Source organism: Vicugna pacos, chromosome 1 (genome assembly GCF_048564905.1).
Source record: "Vicugna pacos chromosome 1, VicPac4, whole genome shotgun sequence".
NCBI lineage: Eukaryota > Metazoa > Chordata > Mammalia > Artiodactyla > Camelidae > Vicugna > Vicugna pacos.
The window spans coordinates 73,941,010-73,968,891 of record NC_132987.1 but is presented as its reverse complement, the minus strand read 5'-3'; the positions used below and the strand labels follow the sequence as shown (position 1 = coordinate 73,968,891).

General features: G+C 34.9%; 2 protein-coding genes across 8 annotated transcripts in view; one reads left to right on the top strand and one right to left on the bottom strand.

The window, feature by feature from the left end:
• The window catches only part of SLC35A5 (solute carrier family 35 member A5), a 51,590-nt gene that overhangs the window by 5,846 nt on the left and 17,862 nt on the right, over positions 1 to 27,882 (top strand). For 2 of the 7 annotated variants that reach the window (XR_012074571.1, XM_031681246.2), the window contains exons 1-2: positions 26,368 to 26,504; positions 27,149 to 27,297. Coding sequence is in view for 5 of the 7 variants with exons in the window: in XM_031681246.2 (XP_031537106.1) it covers positions 26,497 to 26,504; positions 27,149 to 27,297 (157 nt within the window). In the remaining 2 variants the exon portion in view is untranslated. Of the gene's footprint in view, positions 1 to 26,088; positions 26,505 to 26,531; positions 26,625 to 27,148; positions 27,298 to 27,882 lie in introns of those variants that run through there. The other 5 variants (XM_072965182.1, XM_006207559.4, XM_015241981.3 and 2 more) reach the window with 5 other exon arrangements.
• ATG3 (autophagy related 3) lies at positions 522 to 25,716 on the bottom strand. Its single transcript, XM_006207558.3, has 12 exons — positions 25,585 to 25,716; positions 22,810 to 22,851; positions 19,387 to 19,436; positions 16,585 to 16,655; positions 15,193 to 15,300; positions 11,675 to 11,724; positions 9,313 to 9,397; positions 5,703 to 5,737; positions 5,318 to 5,473; positions 4,418 to 4,545; positions 2,406 to 2,474; positions 522 to 789 (listed from the first exon to the last, which is right to left on the bottom strand). The coding sequence occupies exons 1-12, from the start codon at positions 25,654 to 25,656 to the stop codon at positions 708 to 710; spliced, it is 948 nt and encodes a 315-aa protein (XP_006207620.1). The 5' UTR covers positions 25,657 to 25,716; the 3' UTR covers positions 522 to 707.

Sequence of the window (27,882 nt, the reverse complement as noted above, 5' to 3'; positions counted from 1 at the left end):
TCTACCCCTTCGCTCTCAGTGCATGTCCCTAAGAACACACAGAACCGTTCTGAACTCCCAGACCCAGATCTGTAAAGTGATGTGACACAACAAAGGGATACCTTCAAATTCTAATATTCTACCAGGCAATCACCACAGGAGAAAATATCCCCGAATCCTTAATTAAAAATAACTTCGATGGTATCAACCTAACAAAACAATCCAGAAACAAAATAAATAACAGCACTTTACAGACTTCCTGGCACACAGTAAGCACTTCATCAGTATTAATGATTAGCAGATAGGAGACTTAGAGAGACAGAGACAGGGAAAAAAAGGAACAAAGAGGAAGAGAAAGAAGTGAAGGTGAGTCTAGCATGCAGTATTCCTAGTCCCAGTTCTCACACTATCACACATTTAAATACCTATATGTGAACCAAAAATACTCTTATCATCATTCTGTATGAGACACTTCTGTACGTAAAGAATTATTATTTAAGGAAAATACTAACATCACCTTTTGATAAAAAGCAAAAAAATGGTCTTTTTACACTCATTTTTATTAATCTAGTAAGGCTGGTAGTGGAACTTTTTTATTTAATGCATAAACATGTAAGTCCCTTTATTAGATAAATTGTACATATTGGTGAATATGGTCAATGGTCACATCTATGGGTTAATTCTTCAAAAATAAGAACAGAATTAGGATAGATTCTATGCTCTCTTCGTTACATTGTGAAGTGTCTTGTGTAGTCATATTCTATTGTTGGAATGACAGCTTGTACAAATTTCAAGAAAATTAGAAGATACCTAAATGTGTTTAGATAAGGAAAATAAATTGGTAAATAGTTCTATGATTTAAGCTAACATTGTAATTATCCATTTTATCAAGCAATAACTTCTCAGGTAAAAATAAAGAAGACAAAATCTTAAATCAAGTATATTAAAAAAAATTCACTCATGCAAGTTTGTGTCTATTCAACACAAGGTTCTCCATATCTTTAAGAATGTCTAACCCATTCTATTTAATATTTGCATGTGAAACTTCTTAGTGAGCATGAGCTCAAGTATTTTGATATAAAAATAAGGGGAAGGCTGTATATATTTGAGTGGAAAATGTTCTTTTTACTGCCTTTAAGTTTGCTACAGTATGTCAGATAATAAGACAAGGCAAAGAATATAAAAGCACTGAAGCAAAAGAGCAAAAACTAATCAAGTGAAAACCACATAAGGACTGAGTCTAGGTTTGTATACGTACCTGCCATAGAATCTGCTACACTGCACTGTCTTTAATAAAATTCTGAATTTTTTTCTATGCTCCACTGCACTTGGAAACATTAAGAGCTTATTTTTTATTGGAGGAATTGATGACTCAACTATGAATTGCATAGTCTTCCAAGTTTCTAGCTAGCATCCAACACAGATGAATGCTCAAATTATGTGTAACAGGATTTCAGGTTTGGACCAGAAGTTCTTGGTTTGTTTCAGTGTCAAACCAGCCCAGTGTTTCTCTGAGGGATATGCTCTATTAGCAACACTTAGGTTATCTGTAGTTCTGACACAGTGGTGACTCCTCGGTCTACAACTAACACCGAGTGGCAACTAACAACTAACAACTAACCACCAAGTCTAATAGCAATCTAGCACCAAACTAATTCAAGCTTTTTGGAATTCAAATCATTGACTTTGGCTGCTTTTGATGAATCCATGCTATGGGTACATGTATTTCAGGATCCAGTAGTTTACTTAATTCCTCTTGCAACCCCAGATAATTGAAGGGGTGCTTTTAGCTGGAGAAAAATGAAAACACTATATTTTAAGACTACCTGAAATAGACTTCATGTGCTTTACTTTTTAATTACCCTACTTGTTTAATCTGAATCCACTGCTTCAGAGAGACCTCAGACTGACAGAACCCAACTTCACTTTTACATCATGGGAAAGTTCATTTCTGATAATATGGTAAATCAGAAATAAACTTAAGAAAAAGACGCTCATGTGTTAGCCTCTAAATTCATAGGTTACCCATCTTTCATCAATAGATTAAGCCCATTGAGTTTCTTTTCCATCAAGCATTAACAGTTTTGTAAACACATACTCTTAGCCATTGCCTTTTAGCCATTGCCTCTTCAACAAACAAAAGCATTTGGCAAGCTTCTACCTAGAAGCACATATTGCTCTGAGGCTCTGCAACAAGGCAGAGCTAACTGGTGCACACAGGGACATGTGCTTAACTAAACAAGGCCAGAACTACCACAATGTAACACTTTCTAAATAAAAGCTTCCCACTAAGACTTCTAGTCCCTATCAGGGACTAAAACAAGTTATAGGTATTGTGCCATTAAGTTTACACTAAATTTCCCAAAAAGGAAAGAAAAAATCTCAGAAGCCAAATTGCCACTAATCACATACACAGGTAAGGATACATATGAACACCAAGCTCTCCTCCTCCTTCTGCAACAGTCTCAATAATTTTCTTCATCACCTCAGCATGCCTAAAAGCAAAAGAACAAATCATCTTAGTATAGATCTATTAGATCAAAATAGGAAAAACAAGTTTTTTGTTTGTGAAGAAGTCTACTTTACTATTGTCAGTGAATTAATTTTAATACATAACAGCAATACTGTAAAATAGTCTCCTCCCTACTCCCCAACAAGACAGACTGTTGAGTCATGTAGACAGCTTTACTAGGGGAGGGAATAATTTTAAAAAGCTACAGTAGTCACAAATGAACACAATGGGACTACTTAGCTTTCCTATAATGCAGACGGAAGAGGGGTGGGGAGGGCAGAAAATCAGAGAAAGGAAAATCATGCCAAAGCATAATTGCAGAGCAAGGGCTGTCTGCTCTGAGAAACAAAAAAAGAATCAGACCAAGCAAATTTAAATAAGCGACATGGTAACAGTTGGTTAAAAGAAAAACAGTTATTTCTAATGCTGTAATTTTGACTGTTCAAACATTTAGCTGAGAACAAGCCAAAACTGAGTTAAAGAGAAGCAAATTGGTCAGAATCAAGAAGTTTATATTTTCTTCCCTTGTTCTAATGTGTATTGTAAAAATTATCTGATTCTATTCAGAAAATTTTTTGGCTTCATATAAAGAAAGATATTTATCTGAAGTTTTCCACAAGTTTTTTTGTGGCCAACTGGTGTCTCTCCTGTGCCAGAGAAAAGAGTGATAGCAAAGTAACTGCTTGGGCACATAACGGCATCACAGAAAAGAAATGAACTTTTATACGTATCCTGGCTTAAATAAAGCCACTTCAATTTTTATGAATATAACCTTCACTGACAGAGGCAGTCACCTTAGAAGATGAGAGTAAATGTATTAGCCCTGAGAATATAAAGACATAATCTGAGGTAGTTGATGGAAAGGCCTAAAATGTCCTTGCAGTCTCATTTAACAAGCCCCCAGCTCTCTGTGTGTGCGCCACATTTACATTATATTACATAACAGTTATTTATTAAAATATTTAACATTAACATTACCAGTTAAATTAGTTATCTCTTTTCCCCACTAAGTAAAGTTTATACCTCAGAAAAAGAGCTGGCTCAGTTTGATAAATGCCATTCTAAAATCTCAAACCATAGAGGGACCAACAAAATAATTCTCAATAATGAAAACCTTTTAGATTATTCTAAACTTAAACAAGGACTCGAATTACATTTGACATTTAGCAATATTAACAGCCTTGACAGAAATTGGAAAAATGAACTAGGCTTTCTATGGGATAAAGTTTAGGAATAAAGGGGTTGTAAAAAGAAAAATTTTTTTTAGTGTCAAAGGATTTTTAAAAACTAGAATGTTGCATCTAATTAGTCAATGGAGTATCAGAGTTTTCATTTGAAAAATATTGCTCCCAGAATTTCTCAGTGATTTGTAGAAGTTACCCACTAGAAATAACTAACTGAAAGAAATTTGCATGTTAACGTTGTATTTTGTTTCTTTTAAGGAAAATCCTAAACAAATCATGTATATAGACTCAGTTTCACTTATTTGGCCCTGTTAAAACATTGATTCAAAGAAATCCTAAATTATAAAACCAATAAAAGGAGATAAATGGGTCACCTAGAAAAAGCAGAGTTAACTTTATATTCCACATTCACAGAAAGAAGCATTATAATAGAGCAAACTATATCTAAATGATAAGTATTTTTTAACCTAAAAAGGATCTTCCAAACTATTTTGGAGCTTATAATAACAGTAGTAAAATCACAAATATATATTATAACTAAACACACACAAAGAGCAAAAAAAAACATTCTTAATGAATCTAAACAAATTGTTAAGTTTTTTTTTCTTATATATTTAAGCATAAAAACATTTCTAAAGAAGACAAAAGAGAATTTTGTTCATTAAGTAAATTTTGTGTTAGGGCACTATGCTTGCACAGACTCCCAAGTAATAAATCCATGAAGAATAATACACATACATACCTGCATGGGTGAACTGAACACATAGGAGGTGGTGGAAGATGAGGGTGATTTTCAATGGTCACTGTTTTCTTCACATGATCTTGACTGATGTCTTCATACATGTGCTCAACCGTTAAAGGCTGCCGTTGCTGAAACCATAAAAAAATGCTTTGAAATTACTGTTTTAGGCCTAAACTTCAGTGTTTGTATTTATCCAAACCTCCCATATCACTTGCAATTTAGAATTCTAGACTACTTGGAATTACCAGATTATTGGGGGGAAATTATATACCCAGTAGGGAGGGAGGAGAGAGTCTGTTCAGCAAGGCCATGTGACATCAGCAACCATCTAATGCAGTAAAGATCCCACAAAAAAGACAGCTTCATGGCTACCAAAACACTTTATAACTTTATAACATCTTTTAGGTTTATATCGCTTTATTTTCCTATTTCCCATTTATAGTCATTGTAATGCTGACAGGTTAAACAAGTTAGTTTTATTTTAGTTATCCTTTAATTCAATTATGTGAATGGGTAAAAAAAGGTTTCTGTATTAAGGGGAAAAAAAATTACATGCAACATGATCATTCTGTAAATGCCTATAAAAATCCAAACATCCAATAGATATAATCCCAAACACAATTTAATAAAACAAGTCAACTTCAGCTTCCCTCAAATTTTGAAGGTATAAGCTTAGCGACCAAGAAATAAACATGTAACAGGTTGTTTAATTCTTGGTAGTGTTGTTGTCACACTGAATAATTGACAGTTTCTTCAAAATAAGAATCAAAGTCAACATTAATCATAAAATTACAAAACAAATGATTTCTAAAATTTAAACGGCCAAAATACATACTATGGACCTAATGACAAAGGGATGAAACCTAATGATTTAAAACATTTACATGAAAATAAGTTTACCTCATCATAGCCAAACAACCATAGTCGTGGTGTCTGGTAGTATTTATCGTAAGTGATGTAAAGGTCATAAGTTCTGGTTTGCAAAATAGCATCTTCACCTCCAGCATCAGGTTTAGCTTTACAAGCTTCTACTATTTTCCTTGTATCCAGGGTAGCCTGGCAATCGTGGTAAAAAATTTACAATCATTAAAATCACACTGAGTGTGGTATTTTAGAAAATCTGTTTTCCCACTCAATATATTTTTTTAAAAGCAGATGTAACAGAACTCAAAGTTAAAATGTTATATGCTATAACTGATGTACATATATATAGACTTGTTTGATATATTAAGAACACCAATCCTCAAGTTTATTCATTAAAAATTAAAGAAAGCAATTTACAGACCTCATCTGTTTCCAACAATCCACTCTCTTCATATTCTGTTATAAAAAGCAACAAAACATTAATCAAGTTCAAAATAATTTCCTAAACCAAATTACGTATTACTTCAGAGCCATCATTCAAAAACTAGGTTTTTGCTTTGTTTCTGACTGAAGATACTGAATAAATGTCAGTGAGCTAATTTTATACTTCCAGAGCAGCAGACACTTTACCTGACAGAGTCAGAGAAAGTTAGCATGGTTAAGGCCTGGTCTGTGCTACAGACTATTAATAATACCAGCTGGCACAACAGCACTGTGGGGTGGTCAGTGACTCCACAGGATGCACAGGGCTATTTATATAATTGCATAAAACGTGCCTGTTAAAGTCATCAGTGATTTCCACTTTGCTGAATCCAGTGGTAAATTCCCAGTTTTCATCCTAATTGACTGCTCAAGAACATCTAGTATGATTTATTCCCTCCTTGGAAGGTTTTTCTTTTCTCAGCCTTTAAGATACTACATTTTCCTGGCCTTCCTTCCACCTCATTAGCTTCTCCTTCACTATCTCTTAGACTGGTTCCTCTTTATCATCTCACCATCTCGACCCTTTTTTACCCCTAAACTCTGCAGTAACCAAGAGCTCAGTTTTTGGACCTTGTCTCTTCTCTATCTACACATACTCCCTTGATGATTTCACCTAGTCCCAATGGCTTTAAATGCTGATGACTCTCAAATGTATTCCCTGACTACAAATCCTGGATACTTGATTGTCTGCTCCAATGAATGACTAAAGGGCAGCAGAAATATCACATTAAAAACTGAGTTGCTGGGGTTGGGGATGTAACTCAGTGGTAAAGTGGGTGCCTGGCGTGCACGTGGTCATGGGTTCAATCCCCAGTGCCTCTGTTAAGGGTGGGGAAAAACAAAAAACCTGAGCTCCTGACTCCCCCTCCAGAGCTGTTCAGTCTAGATTTTCCCATTCTCAATTAATGACATTTTTCCAAAAGAAACTCAGGTCAAAAATCTCGACTACTTGGTTTCTCTCATATCACATTCAATCCAGCAGCAAATCCTTTTGGGCCCTAGCCTCAAAGTATGTCCAGAATTTTGTGGTTTCTAATCAATTCCAATGTTACTACTCAAGCCCAAGCCACAGTCATTTCTTGCCTATATTATCAAAATAACCGCCTAACTGTCCCTATCTCTTCCCCCAACACCGAAGTCATAGAGATTCTGTTAAGATGTTAAATTCCACTTTAGTTGTTCTTCTGTTTAGAAAAGCCCTCTAAAGGCTTCTCATCACACTTTGACTTAAAGCCAGGGCCCTACACGATCTGGTTCTCAGGGTACCTCTCTGACCCCATGTCTTACTACCGTCTCCTCACTCTTGTGGAGCCTCCTTGCAGTATTTTATACAAACCACACATACTCCCCCTTCAGGGCCTTTGCATGCTTCCTCAGACCTCCAAATAGCTTGTTCACTCACTTCCTGCTGGGCTTCACTCAAAGGCATATTCTCAATGAGGTTTTTCTTGACCACCGATTTAAAAATTACAACACTCATCCTACCACAGGACTCCCTACCCACTCTGTCCTTTATTTTTCTCCCTAACACTTACAGCCATCTAAGACAGTACTATGTTTTGCTTATCTATTGTTCTGTTTGTGCCCCCTAAATCAAATGTTAGCTCCATGAGATCATGTCTACTGCATTATCTCCAGCACCAAAGCAGTATCTGATACATACACACTGCATTGCCCAACGTATACTTGTGGAATAACAAATGAAAATTGACTGTTACGTTAGATACTATCAACACTGTTTTTTAAGCAAAATTCCACATATAGCAATTCTTTAACTATCCATGGGAAATGTAACAAACATACTAAAAGACTAGTTTTGTCTTTTGTTTCCGCCTAAAGATACTGAATAAATGTGGGTGAGCTAACTCTATACTTCCAAATCAGTGCTTTATTCATACAATTCCCCACTCCAACTTGGACAACTGTGTGCCATTCAGAGACAGATGGAATCCAGAAAGATTATTTGTACAAGAAGGTTGTTCTGACAATTATGAGACATCCAGGTGGAAATGAAACTAAACAAGTAGATTTGAAGTTCATGAGATCTGGGTTGGGGGTTTAGACATGGAAGTCTTGAGCAAAGACAGGGTATATGAGGTTGCTGTGAGCAATTTCGGTTACAAGTAATTTACTTGGATTTCTTCAAAGAATGAGATTTTACAATGGAAATAAGGACAAGGCTCTCGCTTGATTTCAGGAACAGATAAACAGCTAGGTTTCATGGTAACTCAAAAATAAGTTAGGAAACAAACTGAAAGATACTTTTAAGTCAAGGCTACTCTGGTGATTAGGCTAGGCTGTGCTGTCACCTCCTCATCGGCAAACACCACTTGCCATTATGGTGCTTCAACTCTACTGACGCGACCTACTTCTGCGTGCGACAAAACGTGTCTATCTCACCATAAATTCTATGTGTTTGGGTGATTCAGCACTTCACAGCTTCCAAAATGCCTGCCATCGGTTTTTCATACTCTTCCTTTTTCCCAACTGCTAACTCTCTCTAAATGCATACATATATAGTCATATTTAAATCCTCATAGAGAATCTAATGTAATTTAGATCGCCATTTTTCCTGTTGTACATAATTCCATACTGGACCACAGTATGCAATTACAGAAACCGTAAAAGTAGACAAAAATCTACCTGGGAGTGTAAGAAGTGAGCAGAAAAAAAAAAGTGAAACCTTATGAAACAGTAACATTTAACAGCTGGGCAAAAGTAAAAGAACCCCAGAAGAAGATTTAGAAGAAACAGTCAAGGAAGGAGGAGGAAAACCCCATGTCATAAAAAACAAGGGAGGGAAAAAAAAGAGGAGGAAATAGTTAACAGAATCAAATAAATAATGCAGAGAAGATAAGTACAATAAAGACAGACTGCATTTAACAGAGAGGTTGCCCTGGTGACAGCAATTTCTTCAACTAATTTTAATCTAAGGTTTCACCTGCATAAAGACTATAATGCTTATAAAATATGCACCTTTGAATAGCCATATACATTTAAACCTATATTACCCTGTTGTTAGTACAGTGAGTTTCGGTCTCTTGAAACAATGATTCGCTAAAAGAGTGATTCTCAGCCGGTATTCCTAGAAAAGCACTTCAGATTCTCACAGAGCAGTGAGGGGTTCTGTGTAGTTCAAAAGACCCCATTAAGAATCATTATCATAAGGTTTTAGTAGTAAGATATTATCAAAAAGGAAAAAGAAAATACAAAATGCCAGAACAGATTTCATTCTGTTCTTAGTTTAAGAATTAGCTCAAGAATCTGTACCTTACAGTTGTACCCAGAATTAAAGATTTATGATTAACACTGATCTCAGCAGAAATAATGCTATCAAGGCTACGGTCTAGGTAAAGCAGAAGAGTTCTGCACTGTTTAAGACCAAGATAAGTTCTGTACTGATTAAATTTAAACCAAACAAGGCCTCTTTGTGCTGTTAAATGTTAAAATTTAGAACTCAGTGGAGTAGAACTCTTAACTCAAATGAATTACATATATTCCAAAATCAATATTCCACTGTGATTAAAGCAAATTTGGAACACAAATACCTTCCATATCTGCAGCTTCTCCTTCATCTTCGTCTTCCTCCTCCTCCTCACATAGTACTGAGAAATCTTGGAGTTTTATACTGTCCTTTGAAATTAATTATATTTATAGTCACTTAAGTATGTTCATTAGTTCAAATACTGAGCATCCACATGCGAGCACAGTGCTAACCACTATGAAAATAAGAGCTATAAGACAGTTGTTATCCTCAGGAAACTCCTAGTTCAGATAACAAACCCATGAACCAATCATTAAAAGTGATGTCCTATGTGCTGTGATCGAAAAATACAAAAAGCATCAAGAGCTATCTAAGCAAACCATTTAAAAATAGCTGCCAGTTGTACTTCCAATAAAACAATATTTTTAGTTAACCAATTCATCAGTGCTAGAAAAATCAGTTCACAGTTAACTTGCACACTTAAAGGAGAAAAAACATATATTTATAAATCACAATATATTTATAAGTTATATTATTATGTATCAAACAATTATATTCTGTTAACAATACCTTGGCTGAATTAAACAATAACAGTTATTACAACACATGAGATTTCAGTTCATTTATTAACTATGTTAGCACTAGAATGTAAGAATGCTAACCAAAGATAAGCCTAATATAAATTATCATTTTCACAAAATTAATATTCTAAAAATCTGAAGTCAATATAGTAAGTAAAAAAATTGGACAGCTAGTTTTATCTAATTTACAAGTTTATTTAGGGATGATTTTATTTACTACTAGAAATGTAAATAACATGTAGCACTATTACACCAAAAATGTGAAACCATAGAAAAAAGACCATCAGTATCTGGGTAAATTTTAGATGCACCAATAGGTGACAAATTAATCAAGGGAAGTTTTAATGATGTTGGAGAGGTTCATAATTGATATAGTAGAATACAGTAGAAATCATCAACCAAAATTAATACTTGGGTCTGGATAGTAAATATTCTAAGTATAAATTATAAAAAAAATCACATAAACTCTATATTAAATAGGAAATGACAGGATATTTTCTAGTTGTAAATTATTCTAAGTATACATCCTTTAGGAGGACATAAGAATGTTAGGTGGGGTACCAAGTACCATATTAATCATTATTGCATTTATTAGAAATTCTTGAAAGAACTACCATAAACCTATCAAAACAATGCTATATCCACACTTCTCTCCATTTATCATTCTCAAAGTCTGAAGCATACACACTAATGGCTGGAGTAAACAAGAGCTTCTGAAGCAGCAAAGCCATTTATATAATTTTCCCTTAGTCATTCAAACTCTCCAAAAAGTAGAACTTCAAAAGGATGAATTCTCAGAATAATGAACTAAACCTTAATCCCTATCAAGTCTAAAATTGAACACTAAAAAACAAAATTAAAAGAAAAACTTGTTTTAGTTTCTAACACCTTTGTTGAGCCCTAGTAACAAACCCAAAAGATCTAAATGACAAAAACACAAAAAGAGGAATTTCAAACTAGAAACTGTTGCAGTTTAATGAGTCATAAGGACAAAAGGAATACAATCATCCTGTCCAAATATTCTATCTTCTAAAAGACTTGAGTGTTAACAAAACAATTAAGAGAAGATAAATGTGAAGGTATTTTGTATTATTTTTCATATCGTTTCAAACTATATAAAAATATGAAGACAACTGTACTCATTATCTCTTTAGAAATGAAAAGCTAATATAATGCATAGTCTGAAGTAACTGAAAACTTTCAAGCAGAAAAACTCCAATTATAAATTTTTATCCAATTCCCAAAATTGTACAATAAAACCTAACTGATTTAGCTTCCACATTCAAGACGTCATTTTAGATGATATAAATTAAAGTTTACCTTTAAATTTTCAAAAGCAAAACAAGAAAATCCTCAAATTAGCAGTAAATTAAAAAACTACAGAAGAGACGAGTAAATTGCTTAAGACAATGTTTAAACTACAAATTTAAACAATATATTGTCAGCATCTACTAATCAGCAAGTAAAATCTCTTTGAAAACTTCCACTTTCAGAACATTTGGTACTTATGCTTAAAAATAAACACCCATTTCTTTTAAACTGGCCTAAAAGTCTTCCCAATTAGTAAAAACTGGGAAGTTTTAACCAGTTACATCACAAAAAAATGTTTTTAACCCTTTGACAGATTAAGGAAAAGAAGAGAAGCACTGGGAAACGGCAGTGTTTTGGATGTTGATATAGAAAAATGAGAGGGAAAAAATGAAATTTAAAAGAGTCTGATAATAAATAATCAGAGTTTACACAAGAATTATATAAGTAACCTTAAAACATAGATACATACACATGCATATACACGTGCAAATAACTAGGTTACTGAATTTAGATACATAACTAATTAACCAGTACCTTGCTTTCCAGTGTAATCTCTTTAACTGCTTCAGTTATTCCTGCAATACCTATTTAAAATTTAGAAAATAATAACTAAAATTAAGTTGTAAACATCCTCCATTTATGATTTGAGCAATATAAAAACACTTAATGTTATCTAAATTCTCTCAAGTTCTCTAAAATGTGGAGTCAACGTTAGCAGTATTTTTATAAATGAACTCTAATAGGAGTAAATAATCTCAAAGGCACTTTTCAAGATAAAAATAAAAATTTTAAAACACTAATTTAATATTTTACCATGAATTATCTTACCATATCATTCCTCATTTACTACTCCTCATTTACTTTCTCATTTACTTTATTTACTTTCCTTTTCTGAGTCTATAAAAACATATATGCTCAGAAAGTGAAGAGATTACGAGACTACAGGAGTCATATTTACATTTAAATATGCACTGACATTTTCTCAACAAGACATTGGTTATATTAAATAGCCATTCTTCAGAAATCTAAGACACCCAGAGAGTAGTATCATATCACATTTATATGGGACTTTCTATTTTACTGTTTCCACATTTTATGTAATTCTTACAAACACTATTCTGTGAGGCAGTTAGGGTAATAATTTTTCCCTATAAAGATTAGTCTCCAGAGAGAGAAAGTGACTTGCCTCAGTCTCAAGGAGAGTTACATGAAGAAACTGGGATTCAAATCTACACGGGCCGACTTTTGGTTCCATGCTGTCTACTGCACCTCACTAAGCAACTACCTTGGAACCTACTTGTCCCAAGGAAGATGGCATTGAGCAGATGACAGCATCATAAGTCAGCTAAATAATATTTCTAATTCAAAATACCCGTCAGTGTTCTCAACTAGATAGTTCTACAGGGATGGGAAATATCCAAGAAAAAAAACCCTAAATATAAAATATGCTTTGCTCCTTGTCAATCTTCTAAAGCTTTGATATCTCTGTTCAATATATCCAAATCAAAAAATGACTCACTTTTACAAATGGAAAATGTCAAAATCCACAGCTCTAGCATCAAGCTTTTACTTCAGAGTAGTTTTTCTAGAAATTATTTTATAATAGGTATGCTTATAACAGTAAAGCCCAAGTATTAACATAATGAATTGGTATTATAAAACAATTCACTGAATCCAGTATATAGAAACAAAGAAAATAAACCTCTTCAATCTGTTCTAAATACAATAACGTAGTAGTATCCCATTAAACCAGACTCTCCTAAAAGTAGGCCATAACTGGCAAATAAAAAGAAAGCTCAAATGACTCTAATGAAGGTTAATACTCTCAAGAGCTCTGACAGTTAATTTCATATGTCAACTTGGGTAGGTTATTGTATCCAGATGTCTGGTCAAACTAGATGTTGCTATGAAGGTATTTTTTTTAGATGTGCTTAACATTTAAATCAGTAGACTTTGAGTAAAGCAGATTACCCTCCATAATGTGGGTAAGCTTCATTCAATCCATTGTAGGCCTTAAGAGAAAAAGACTGAGGTGCTCTAGAAGAATTAATTCTGCTTCTAGACTGTCCTCAGACTCCAGCTGCAGTAATCAACTCTCCCCTGAGTCTTCAGGCTGCTAGCCAGTCTGCCCTAGACATTTCAGAACTGTAAGCTCCAACAATCATGTAAGCCAATTCCTCAAAACAAATCCATCTGCATCTATATTCACAGTTTCCCTGGAGAACCATGACTAATTCAAGGGCTAGCAGAAATAAAAGCAGCCTCAGAGAAGAAAAGCAGGGATAAAGCAAAGGGAACTGAGGTGAATACCTCACCTGGCCTTGTGAGTCAGCTGAAAGCACTGCTTTAATCCAATCAGAATACAGTTTAAACCTAAAATTCTAAGGGTATTTATAAACATAACCATTACTTAGAATTTATTTTGTATACCAACTAACTGAAGTATTGAAAATGACGTTATTTGTCTCCTGTCAATAGGGCAAACATTTTTTTAGTTGTAGAATTTCTATAATAGATTTTTGTCAATCCAATCATACTGGCACCTACTCATCTCTGTGATGAATGTCTTTGTAAACATCCACCTGGATTTGGGGCTAGGAATTATGGAATACAATGCAACTAGACAACAGAGTAACTCATTAACTTGACATCAGAAGAATAGTGCTACAACCAATGGCTCTAGTCGGTAACAATTTCCTACAGATGTGCTACCCACATCTAGTTGTGTGAAAACTAAAGCAGAGCAGCTGAAAGATTATGGAAAAACCTGGGGAAAAAGTCTAACAGCACTGCCCACTGGGGAAAAGAGGACGATTTTTGGAATTATTTTGAGTTGTTCATCTGCTATTTCCTCTAGGCCATGACATAACAATATTCAGCTCAGGAAGGAACAAGAGTTTCAGATCAAGGAACTCAAGTCCTGAATCTGTTTCTATATCATCATAAGGAAACAGATGGCAGTGTCCTTTATTCAGAGTAGAGGACAAACTACCTTAATGAGGTACTTTTTCCTGTGCAGATTACTTAGCGCTCAGTCTATTGCCATGAGTCTCAACTGAGGGCACCAATTTTGCCCCTTGTAGAATATTTGACAATGTCTAGAGGCATTTCTGGTTGTCACAACTGGGAGAATGCTACTGGTATCTAGTGGGCAGAGCCCAGAGATGCTGCTAAACATTCTGCAATGCATGGGAAATGCTATGACAAAGAACTATCCAGGCCAAAATGTTAACAGTGTTAAGGCTGAGAATCCCTGCTCTCCTACTACCTTTGATATACCTCCTACTGTCTAGGAGTTAAGAGGGAGAAAACTTGTTTTTATTAACCTAGATTTAAACTTAGTTTTAATAAAGAAAATACGTTCTACGTCACAAATGGTAGTTAGCTATAGCAGTATATATAATAATATTCATTTACATAGTTACATAAACAAAAACATGTTTCTATAACTTGGAATGAAAAATCATATTCAGAGTTCCAAACAACTTACACAAACATGATTTAATGAAAAGCTTAAATTTAATCAATTCCTTTAACAATATTTTACTGAACAACTTTTATATCAGATATTATGACAGATACTGAAGATGCAACAATGAATCTCTACCCTCAAAAGCCTACAGTCCTTACAATACTTTTTAGTAATCATTCAATAAATAACTATTAAATATTTTTAAATGCCAGGTCTCTGAGTAAAATAAATATGAGTATAGTGTGGTCCCTGTCCTAAAAGCTTGTCATCCAGCAATGGAATGACATGTAAATAAGGGATTCTAAAGCAAAGTAGTACGCATACTCAGTATTTCTAACTGGCTTGCCTTCTTTCTTTAGAAATAATATGGATATTTTCAAATAGCTACTAAAGTAGCAGTGCTACAGAAATCTAGTATACCCAAGGAGCATTTTTTTCTTTTTTTCCAATTTGTCCTCCCACTTTTTTTCAGGTAAGTCTACTGGGACAAAACAATGGCTTATGTACCCCCCCTTTTTTTTCCTTTAATCAAGGCTATTATATAAGTAATTTAAATATATGCTGTTCTATCTCCTCTTACCTGTGTTATGGTAAGTATCTACCCATCCTCCATCACCATCATCTTCTTCAATGATAGCTTCCAACTCATCCGAATATTCCATCTGTTTGCACCGTTTGTAGCATGGCACTGTAAAAAAAAAAAAAAAAAAAAAAAAAGCAAGTACAGTTACTAGCACATAATCTGCTTCCTATAAAAGAGAGTTTACCCCAGAAAATAAATTTCTACCAAAATATTAGATAAAAATTATATTTTACTTCTAATAAAAGTGCTTAATTTAAAAGTTACATTCAGCCTACAGACACATAATTATGTGACCACACTTATCTTTCCCTAAATAGCTTTGTTGGAAAATAATTAGAAAGGGTCTACTGGGAGTATTCTAAGTATTCAAGTATCCCTTACCCTGGCAGTCTGTGGAACAACAGCAAGGCTGAAGCCAGAGATGACATTGCTCAACCTCAGGCTAATGACTAATAATACATTATTTTAATGGCTTTACTCTCAGAACATGGAGGCACCACCTGTCATACTCGGAGGTGGTAGAGGTGACCTCTGGGTTTGAAATGCTAAAGTAACTTTCAATATGAATTTTATAATTTATACTTAAGCTCCAGCTATTCATAATGGATAAACTAGTACAAAATTCACTAACATGTTAAACTTTCCTATCTTACACAATATTGGTACCAAGTTTTCCATATAGCAAACACATCAATTAACAGGTATTATTCATATAAGTCTAAAATTGAACAATTATAATATAAAAACATTATGATGTGGAACCAAAAAAAATGCTACTAATCTGATTTTTTTAAAACAAGCAATATATAAATGATCAATACTCTTAAAACATATAGTGTGATTAGATAGGGACTATAACAACCTTTTGATGATGTTTTCAAATTAACTTCATAAATAACTTCATTAACTTCATAAACACCTATCCATTTCAGAAACATTTGTGTGCCTATAGGCAATCTTTCAGTGACACAATGGATAACAAAACCTCCAGCTTTAAGATTTTGGATATCAAAGGCAGTATCAATAATACTTTCCATGAAAAGTAAGTCTAAAGAAGATTAAAATTAAAAAGCTAAAAAGATTATAATTACGAAGTCAACTTAAAAAATCCAATTAGAAGAAGTCTAACTTTGCTTAAGGCCCTTTTCCTTCATGTCTTAAAACTAAACTTGTCTTGCAAAAAGAAATAAAAAGGAGATTAAAAATCAGGTATGGAAAAAAATATTCTCACAATAGAGAACCCAGAGTTTCATTAAATTTCCAAATTTTCATCTGAGAGAAGATGTAAATACAGCTTTAAGCACAAATTAAGATCAGTAAGTGCTAAAGGTTTTTTAAAAATATAACTCTTCATGCAAAATTTACAAATATATGCAACATAATTCTTACCATTTTTTGTGACCAAAAATTGTTTGCCTGCTGGTAGGTATGCCTTCACTTTCAATTCTTCCCCTGTAGCCCTTTAAAAGAGTGAAAAGCACCAAAACGCACAAATATTTTTAAAGGCAAAGACAGAAGATATCACAAGTTAATCTCAAAATGTACAATCCACACCCCTGAGAAAACAATTTTAGGATGGTATGGGAAGGATGCCATAAGTGAAATATGTCAGGGCAATGAAGAACACAGCAATACTTTAAATGAAATGTACTAAGAGATACAGACAGACCAAGAAAATCTGGAATAAATATTAGACAAAAAAAGTAGAATACAGAACTATTAAGCAATTATTATGTTTACCTCTAAACAAAAAGAATTTCATTCAGATTTTTAATATAAAAGTTCTGTTCTTCTGAAGACCAGGAAGCAGAAAAATAGCTACATGACATTACATAACAAAGCAGGTGGTTGACAAGAACCATGTTCCTACCACTGTATTAAAATTGGAACTAAGAGATAAAATATGCTTTGGATCCCAAGATGGTAATGTTGAGAATGATGGAGGAAAACAAAGAAAGAATCTTTTATTGCATGCTAATAAATACAGGACCTAGAACTATAACATGCATTCTTTTCAAATAATCCTCAGAAACCTAAAAAATGAGCAATACTAATATCCCCATTTTATAAGTAAGTAAACAAAAGTTTAAAGAAGGTAGGTTGCCCACAGTCATAAAACCAGAAGGTAGAAGAGCCTGGATGAAGCCAAGAGACGGACTCCAGGACTCCTGTTCTTAAACACTACTCCCTCTGTGGGTCAGAGCTAGATACAACATTTCTGACTTTTTGGAGCTACTCTGGAATATCTCACTATTTGTGCAAAGATTCTTCTTTGGTTACCTACTGGAAGTGGTTAGAGCTGGGGTGGCATGTGGCATCCATACAAATATAAACGAGCATAACTCTGGAGGTCTGCTGCCTCCTTAAGCTTCAGTCTAAAATTCAAACCACAGATTTGAGCATAAGATAAAGCCAGGGAATGCCCTAATATCATTTGGTAGCTTTCTAGGCTTCTTTTAGACCACTCCCAAGTGTGAAATTCAACAATGTCATAGTAATGCCTGAAGTTCTAAGGAAAGAAGATACAATACGGTCATGATGGCACTGGTAGATATGAACGCATAGCACAAGAAATAATCTGTTTCTAGAACTGATTTAAAATGAATTGTTCCTTTGGCCCCAGCAGTTCAGCCAGAAGTGTGGACACTGGAATGTGGTGTAACTGAGTTCTAAGCTCAAATAAAATGATTTCAATCATCACAATTCATAAAGTAGAACTATGAACTACCATCCACTAAAAGAAGATCCTGTCCATATATACCAACCCATATGACAATACCATAAATCATATACTTAACCAATTACACAATTAAGGGCTACAACAAAGAAATCTGAATAAAGGAAATGTGTATCTATCACACGTGTATTGAAGAAAATCCTAAATCAGTAACTTTTTCTTTTGCAAAATGAGTATTATTTTAAATTTTATATATATAGTTGACTTGAAATATATATAAACTATAGACCAGAACTTAGCTAAATAGTTTTAACAATTTAGGGAGAGAAAAGAATAAATCAGAGAGCTTCTATGATAGGAACACAATTTAAAATATGGAACAGAAATACACTCAGGCAAGACAAAGACATAAAAATAAATGAACCTGACATTTTGGCCTTTCTTGGTACATAAAAACAAATGTTCTACAAGATAAAGAGCAATTGATAAAAAGCAGTAAGAACAATTTTGGATATGTGTTAAACTTAAAAATTAAGGGTACAAGAAAAGACCACAGATGAAAAAGAGTTCCAACTCTAATTTTAAATAGTTTAATAATTTAACCTCTTTAGATATTAAGGAAAACATTATCAATTAGACTCTTGTTAATTCTAGAACCCCTACTCCCAGTTCAAAACTATACCTTTCAATTACACTTGAAAAAGCATCACTGAGGGGGGAAAAAAAGGATGCAATCAGTTGACTCACTCATATCCAAATAAGATAATTCCAAACAATTTTAGTCTAATTAAAATAGTATGCCGGTATTGGGATCAATGTTTCAGCTACTTACAGTTTTATCATAAGAACAGAGAGTAATGAAACTGAATTTGTTTTAAAACATTGTTTTTATTCACACATTTAAAAGACACATTTTAAGTAGCTTAAAATACCTTATACTTAAAAGAAAAGTTACATAGAAAATAAAAGTGGAAAAGTCTATTATGAGTAGATTTCCAATTTTAACTTTATTCAGTATCACAAATCTCAACTTTTAAGCTAATTCCTAAAATTGGGAGATACTTTTGAAACTTAAAGAAGGCCTTATGGTTAAAATCTGTAAGATTATGCAAAATTCCACATTTATTATTGTCACAGAAATAGTCAATACTTTTCAATTTAAAAAATAAGCTGATCAAATTGATTTAACTTTTGAAAATTATTTTTCAAAGATCTAACACAAGATCAGACCTAGAACTAGGGAAGAAAGGGAATACTGGCAAAGGAAATAAGGCATTTATCTCCAAAATGTTCATCTTTTGTGCTAACAGAGCAAAACAGAACAGGTATAATGCCCAATTTTTCTTCATTTATTTTACTTGGAGTATCACTAGGGCACCATTTAACAGAAATTCTACTAGAAGAGGGTTAAACTAGTCATTCTAATTTTCATGCACTAATCTATTTTGCAAACTGCCATAATTGTGAAGTCATACCTTTTATGAATTTTCTGTTCCTCACTCAAGATTACTTACCATTGCCATGTTGGACAGTGGTGGACTAAGTGATCTCCAGCTGCCACAAACTATTCAAGATTTAAAAGGAGTATGACAAAAGGAAAAAAGAAAAATTGAACATCACTGAATGTGAGGTGGCAAAATATCAAAGGTCTATGTAAATCTGATACCCAATAATCAATTAAAATGTAAACAATACCAACTTGCTCTATCAGCCTAGAGATTTATTTATGAATATTAAAACTACAAAATTTTTAACATCCGAAAAATTCAAATTAATTTTAGAAAGAAAAATATTGAGTGCTATTAATTTTTTTATTCAATTTTAATCACTGGATTAAATAATGCCAGAAGCGTAAAGTATCACGAAATGAGTAAAGGTAATATAACAGGATTTAAAATGCTAAAAACCATTTTATAGATGATTAAAATGTAGAAAGATTCTTACTACTTTAGTTGAAAACTCAATGAAGATCTCTGAAAACAATTACTAAACAAATACAGGTCTATGATGTAAGAATAGCTTATTACATCACAGTGCGTAGTTTTTCTTCCTCATTTTAAAAAAAAAATTTAAGTAACATCTAATGTTGAAAGCTTTTTCATATTATTAAAGGAATCACTAACAAAAGTGATAATTGTAGTGCCAAACAACGGGGGGAAGTTAGAAGCTTCTGGATTAAGTCGGAAAACACAAAGACAATTTAAGAAACTGAATCCTCAAATCTTGGACTTTCTGGGCAGGTTGAACATTACACAAGTTTTTGTTTTTCTTCAGAAATGAAAAACAGACTCAGAAAGAAATAGTTTAACCTTTTGAGAATTTCCATTATACATGAACATGCACTGATCTTATCACAAGACAGAGATCCTACTTATTCCTGAGAACAGAAAATGAAAGTCTGTTACTCAAGCAATATGTGAACATACTTTCCCAATTTCTATTTCACAACAGCTCTAACTTAAAATCATGTATTGTTCACTGGTTATTACACAGTGCAAAAAAATATTTTAAACATTATCTTAGTCTTTCTGAGAATGTTTACATATCATTTGTTTGTATATCAACATATGTTTATATACCTTATTCTATTTTTAATTTGAGAGAGTAAAACTATAAAATAAGAAGTCTGAGAATAACTTTTTTAAGAAGATAGATTAACAAGATAACACTTAGCAGCAAACTTCCAACAGCAACTTTACAAATGTTCTGTTTTTTAAAGAACTTCTTTACTATTTAATCTGGTTAGATAAAAACAAAAACCCAAATAAAAACAATACTCTTTAATGCTGAAACAATTTCTTTAATGATACTGCCTTGAAGTCACAAGACTCGTAACATTTTATTCCATAGCACCTCTGGTGGCATCTATAAAAAAATAACAGAAACTATAAGATAAGAAAAACTATGAAAGAACATAGAATTGAACTGATATTTAGTATATGTGTATACCTGCTCTCATTAGCAATGGCCCTTATTATTATGTGCTTCCTATGCTCAAATGAAAGACTCAAATTTCTAAATTCTCCATACTGCTTGCAATAGCTTCTCTCCGTGATTAAATATTGGATAATACTGAGTAACTCCAACAAGACAAAATCAATAGTAACATTTTGATGAGCAACTTCATACTAGATAATGCCTGTCCCTCTTTTTAAACACAATACTTCCATACCTCTCAATGAAAATAAAAAGACAGCCAGAGGCTGACAGTCAGAAGCCCAGAAACTAAAACAAATGAACATACCAACTCAGTGTTTTTCCAAAGCAAATTATGTCTTCTGATTTTCTTCCTCTAGACTCATTCTAACCTAACAAAATCCTGTAATTGCGCTCTATCTCAATCCAGCTTTACATGATTGGCAACCAGCTGAGCTAGTTTTGCCTTGCATTTATTTAAAAAGGAGAAAATTCATAAATCGCTTCATGATTCAATTAAGTTATTCATTATAGCATTAGTAGTTGTTTTAAAACAGTTAGCTTAATTCCAGCCAACGACCACAGACTTGTATCTCTACCTCCAACTACCAATTAGTCATCTTCACATAGAGGAGATAAAGCTAAAGAGTACAAGAAAAACAGCATACTTCCAGCTCTGCTCTTTATTTTAGGTACTTAGTTTCTACAGTCATGTCTAAATTACAGCTGGCAAGAACATTAATGATATGCTTAAGATTAAAACTGAGTTTTATTTGACATTCAAGGTATTAAGCTCATGATGCCTGAGGCAGAATGGGTCCCTCAGAGAATGTCAGGTCAAACCCCTCATTTTACAGATCAGGAAACATGAGGCCTGTGCCTAGATAGCTTAACTGATTTGCCTGAGTCAGAACAGGAGAAATTAGAGAAACGGGTCTAGAAGGCAGGTCTTTCAGGTTTTGTCCATACCACTGAGTGTCTGCACTAAAAATAAAGACAATTTTAGATAAAACACCAGTTCAGCACACCGTTCTTTGAACTTATAAGGATTTGGGACTAAAAACATTTCATTACAACTGAAAACTGTATTAATTTAATACAGTTAATTCTCTGGCTTGAGGGCTTGGAATTTATAGCAACAGCCAGATCATACAACATGGCTCATTCCAAAATGTTTCTTTCAAAATAATGAGTAAAGTTCTATTGCCAATGAGTGGTACTTCTATTAAAAGTTAAGAGTGAGGCTTAAATAAATTATTTTCTGTTCATCAAGAATAATTTTAAGTCTGATGTAACCATAACTATACATAAAACTGGAGTATGAAAGGATTTTCAGACCAGTATTTATTTCTCTAAAGACAACAAAATAAACTAAAGGAAAAAGACCACTTTTATTATATAGATTAGAAGAACATGTAAAATGACTCCTCAAAACATAACTCTATGTTAGAAGTTCAATAAAACAAACCTGGCCTAAAAAACAGCCATTAGTTTCTGCATTAAGCAGATCCATCATTATTTGATTAGTAGAAAAAGTAAAAGAATAGTGGGGGAAAAAAAAACAGTGTTAAGTAGGTAGCAATATAATATTTAAGCTGAATACTGATAGAAAATTTAATATCCAAGCAGTGAGCCTAATTTTCCAAATGGAAAGCCATGAAAACCCATATTTGGGTAGACAAAGGCAAGACATGGCAAACACCAGAGCCCAGTGCATAGCTCAATATAATACATATGTGAGTGAAAAATAAGTCACTACAGGAATCTCTTCCATTCCCTCTCCCATCCTCATTTCTAAACAGAGGAACTACAGAAAAATATGAAAAATGGAAAATTGAGAGGGAAGTTGCCGTTTCTTCTACAGGAAGTAGAAATACTTACAAAATTGATGATATAGTCAACAATCTAATTTTACTCAAATCAAGATTAAAGTTCAAGATGTTTTCTTATAAAGCAAAAAAGCCACCCAGTTTTATGTAATTGTATAATGTAAGAGCTTTATAAGTGTCTCCAATACTCACCTCCTCTGGGGTGATAACACCTGTTTCCTTAAATTTGGATTCCTATATAGAGTAAAAATAACAGTATCACACATCTCTCACTTTCAATTGAAAAATGTTTGTTGGGCTTGGGCCATTTGCCAGGCACCCATCTAGGCAACAGAGCACAAAAATATTTATATCACTGGTCCTCAACCTCAAGGAATATACAAGTCTAACAGAGGAAATTGACATGAAAGTAATTGCAATATAATTTGAACAGTGCTACATTAAAGCAAAGCTCATTGGAAAAACATTCAAAAGTTTATACAAACATTAAACCTTAAAATAATTTTGTGAAATGACCAAATATCATTAAGTCACAGAAAAGTAAAAATGTCTTAAAGATGTTTATACATCTTACAATTCAGCCAATATCTCATTTAAATTGAGTAGTACTAGAAAACCAAATCTAGAAGTCATAAATCATTTAATACTTTACCATTATTCTTATTTCCACCAAGATATTATACAATATTCTCTCCTCTAAAGCAAGTTATTTACCAAATTTTTCTAAAGTTTAAGTTATTTGTAAGGTTTTGTGGTAGAATATACAAAAATGAAGATTCATTTATGAACATTATTTATTCAACAAATATTTACCAAATAACTCGTATGTGCCAAGCACTGTTTGGTAATAGGAACAATAGAGTGAATAGAATAGACCAAATTCATCCTTGTCCTCAAAAGAAGTTTAAACTCTAGTGCAGGGAGAAAAGCCAAGGTAATGAATATTACGAAGAAAAATGAGGCAGAGAGGAAACTGGAGGAAGAGAGATGGCTATTTAAAATAAGATGGTAAGAGAACAAAGCCTTACTGATAAGTGACTAGAGTAGAGACCTTAAGGAAAGGAACCAGCCACAGGCTGCGTTGGGGGAAGAGCACTTCAGACAGAGGGAAGAGCAAATACAACACCCAAGTGAGCAAGGTCTTTTGCTTAAAAGCCAATAGTAGATGAGATAGGACCCTCTACCAAACAAATAGAGGCTTGATCATAGTAAGGGCTATGGATTTACTGTACACATGCCTTCCAGACCATGATTTCTCTTAATTTTTACTTCTTGGGAGAAATCATTATTTCTTTCTCAGGGATTTAGTTTTTTTCTCCTTGCCTTCCCATGTCTAGTAGGAAACAACAAGAATTCTCTCTGTAAACCAATAGTTTACACAGGGAAGAGTAAGAAGAGAGTTCTGAATTCTGTTCTCCTTACTACTAAAAATACATACTAACAAGCTAACACAGTTTGGTGAGCAAGTAGAGTGATTTCTCACGACATAATTCTATGTTATACGTTCAATAAAATGCAACTGGCCAATAAAACAGCAGTTTTATATTTAATTTAGGAGGTCTTTTCTCTTGTTCCTCTCTCCTGAAACTAAGTTATAACAATCGTGTATTATTTAAATGCTGTATGCTTAGGTAGACATATTTCTGAAAGGATGACATATATGCAAAAGAATCATTTGAATCAAGTGTCAAAATTATTTTCAATTTCAAAGTTCACTGAATAATCAACATGGGTTTCATAGTAAACAAATATAAACATAGCAAGAGTTGGAATTCTTATTTATAAACTTTTTTTTTAAACTTGGTCCAACAAAGCATCATTTTACAATCAGTCTTAGAAATAAATATTTTTAAAGTACAGTACTAATATTTTCCTTTGTCATGCAAAGAGTGCAGAGTAAAACTGTTCACTATTCTCCTTAGCATTCCAGAATAATTTCTTGAATGTTGACTGGAACAACCACTTCCAAGGATATTTCATCCTCACACTAAGATTTCTAAAATTTTAATTGAAAGTTAAAAGAAAAAACCCAGTAAGCAAGAACTTTCTATTCATTTATTATCACTGCTCACTTTTCAGAAAGGAAAAATGAAAAATAAAGTTATCAAAAAACCCACAAATGTATGTATGTATATGTATGACTGGGCTGTACACCAGAAATTGACACATTGTAACTAACAGTAATTCAATTAAAAAAAAAACTTACCCTAAAAGACTTATAAATGAATAACTTGAAATGCACTTCTAGAAATTTATCTTTGAAAAAAAAATCAGTCACTGCTATATTTAGCTAATGTGTCGCAATTTTTACTTTAAAAATGCTGTTATTGCCAATGTAAAAATAACATTATCTAGGAAAGTTAAGCTGCTCCTTATTATCATTGATGTCCAAGATGAACAACTAGCTTCAGCTATTCTAAAACCTTGGGAAATGGATGTTTTGCCTATTCGCTGGGTTCAACGGTACTGAGAGAAGCAATGTTGCAAATTTCACCTTGTTCCTCTGAAATCTAAATTGAGACCTCAGTCACAACTTTCTATTTCAAACTCCTAATTACAAGAGACTTACTATGAAATTTGAAAGTGGCATGTCTTTTAGTGCCAAATACTGACTTCGTTTTTTAAGGTAAACAAAATCCTTATTTTAAAAGTTCCAAAGACTTTCAATGTTAGGATTTAACTTAGCTGCGGACCACCTTCCAACCCGATGAACCCAGACTAGCTGAGTTGCAACGGGTGGAGACAGGAGTACGCACAGAGCGTCCCTCCAAGTTTACCGAAGAGCTGGAAAGCCCTAGAGAACAGCTAGATAACACCTCGGACGGGGGCTGCACCCTTCCCTGTGTACCACCCTCACCACCTCCCTACACCTTCCCCACCAAAGAACACGGTGACACCCACAGACCCCCGGTCATCGGTCCTGCAGAGCCGAGCGTGTGCCTGACAGCCCTCACAAGCCCGGCTTACCTTGAGGACCGGGGTCAGGTACTCAGCCACTTCCAGTGCCTTTCCCTTCACCGTATTAATCACATTCTGCATCCTGGGGCCGGAGGAGCGGCCGGCCCCGCGACCGAGTGGAAAGGGCAGCCGGGAGGGGAGCTGGGAGTCAGAAAATGTCCCCGCTGCGGCTGACTCGCCTCGGCACCCCGCCGGCGGCACCCGAGGGGACGGGGCGCGACGGGACGGACGGGACGAGGGGGAGGGGCGGCCGGCGCCGCGCGCGAGGGCAGGGCGCGCGCTCCTCGCCCCGCAGGCAGCGCGCGGCGGGCCGGGCCCAGCTGTCGCCTGGCGCGAGGGAGGGCGGCGGGGCCGGGCTGGGGGGAGAAGCGGGCGCACGCGCACCCCTCGCCCTCTCGGGAGCTGTCTTCTCCTCCTGGCTTCACTCGCGCCCCTTCCGGCTCCCCCTTCCTCCTCTCACTCTCTCGCCGTAGCTCTGCCGCCACCTGGGCCTCACGTGACACGAGACTCTCCCGACACGTGACGCGAAACAGGCCGAGCTGGGGCGGGATCCGGTCGCTTCTCCTCTCCTTCCGGAAGCGTAACACTGAGCGCGCTTGCGCAATGGGCGCCAGGTCCGCTTTTTCGCTGTCCGGTCGTTACTGTGCTCTTTGTTCCGGAATAGGAGGGTCGGGTGCAGAGGCTCACTGGCCTTTCCTTTCCTCTCATAGCCTCCCCGCCTATGGACCCTAAAAGCCACCGCTGCTGCTGCGGAGCCAGACAGTTACTGTCTCAGCTCTAGGATGTGCGCTCTTCCACTAGAAGCTCTTCAAAGGGATCGAGGTAACCGCGGCTGGGGGTAAAGAAGTGCGCGTGCGTGTGAGAGGAGGGCGCCCCGGTCGACATCCCGCCTGCGCATGTGTGACAAGAGGGCGTTCCTAGATGCGGAGGTAAACCTGCCTTGCTGGTGTAAGGGGAGGTGGCGCTTTGGCCTCGGTATTGACATTTCAAGCCGCTCTCTCACCAACCGCTCGGACCCTGTGCGCTATCCTTACACAGGGATGCTTTGGGCAAGTAACTTATCTAGAGTTTAGTGTCCTCAACATACCAAAGGAGGGCCGGAGAGCCATTGATTTCTAAGTTCTTTTGTACATACAACCCTAGTTGATTGTAAACTAACAACAGTGTTTCAGATATTTGTCACGAAATCTTTCCCAGCAAGCTCTTTTTCTTCCTCCTGTGGAAGAGCTGCTACTGAGGAGAGAAATAGAAATCTGAGATTCTCTTCTAGCGCAAAGTTGCTCATAAGAATGGAAGTTAAAGAATCGCTTTTGTACAGAATTCTGCAATCCCAAAACCTTTGGCAGCACTTCTAACCTGGCTCTTGCTTTTTCTGTCTCTAGGGTACGCCTCCTATCAAATTTTGACTCTTTCATTTCCTTTCCCCATAGTTAGTCTTGTCCCTCAACTTCCTTGGTTTTAATATGGCCATAGCCAGACATCATTCTTTTTCTATTCTTCACAAATCGATGTATGGTATATGCTTAATCTGACAGCAGACCGAGTTGTTCATGAATGTTTTCTTTTCTTTAAGGCAATTAAAAAACGGTAGAATGGAAGGCAAGTACTGTGGGCATCCTGTGTTATGCTCCTTGTCAACGATGTATACATTCCTGCTAGGGACCATATTCATTGCTTTGAGTTCAAGTCGCATCCTACTAGTAAAATATTCAGCCAATGAAGGTAAGTTAAGACTTGGAATATGTATGGAGCACTTTCATCTAATCACACATTATCTCTCCTGTCTTTGGTTTCCTTGTGTGTAGAAATGGGGATAATACTTTTAAAAGTACTCTGCTTCATATGAATTATAAAGCATTTTTAAATTTGGTTCTTTAAACTTTCAGTCCTTAATCAGAAATATTTTTGATGCTGAGTGAAATTTGGGTCAGTCAGGTTCAGGATAGAACCCTTTGCAGAGCGAATCATAACATCTGACTATTACTTCAGTCAGCAAGTGTTTCTGGGCCTATAGCAGTATGTATTATAACTTACTTTGAAATAGGCAGGAGATGTATTTGTTTGGTCACCTGGTATTTGTGACCTACTATTTTAATTATGGTATCAATGGAACAGTACTGATTATTCGCTTTGATATATACATACTCAAGAAATATTTTCTTATTCTTAATGTAAGAATTTGTATTTAAATAGTTTAATTCCACAAAACTGTATTGAGAACTTACCACTAGTTTTTGAGAACACATAAAATCATGACATCATAACCATTAATGGTCCGCTTGGGGAATCAGATGTGTATATAAGTCT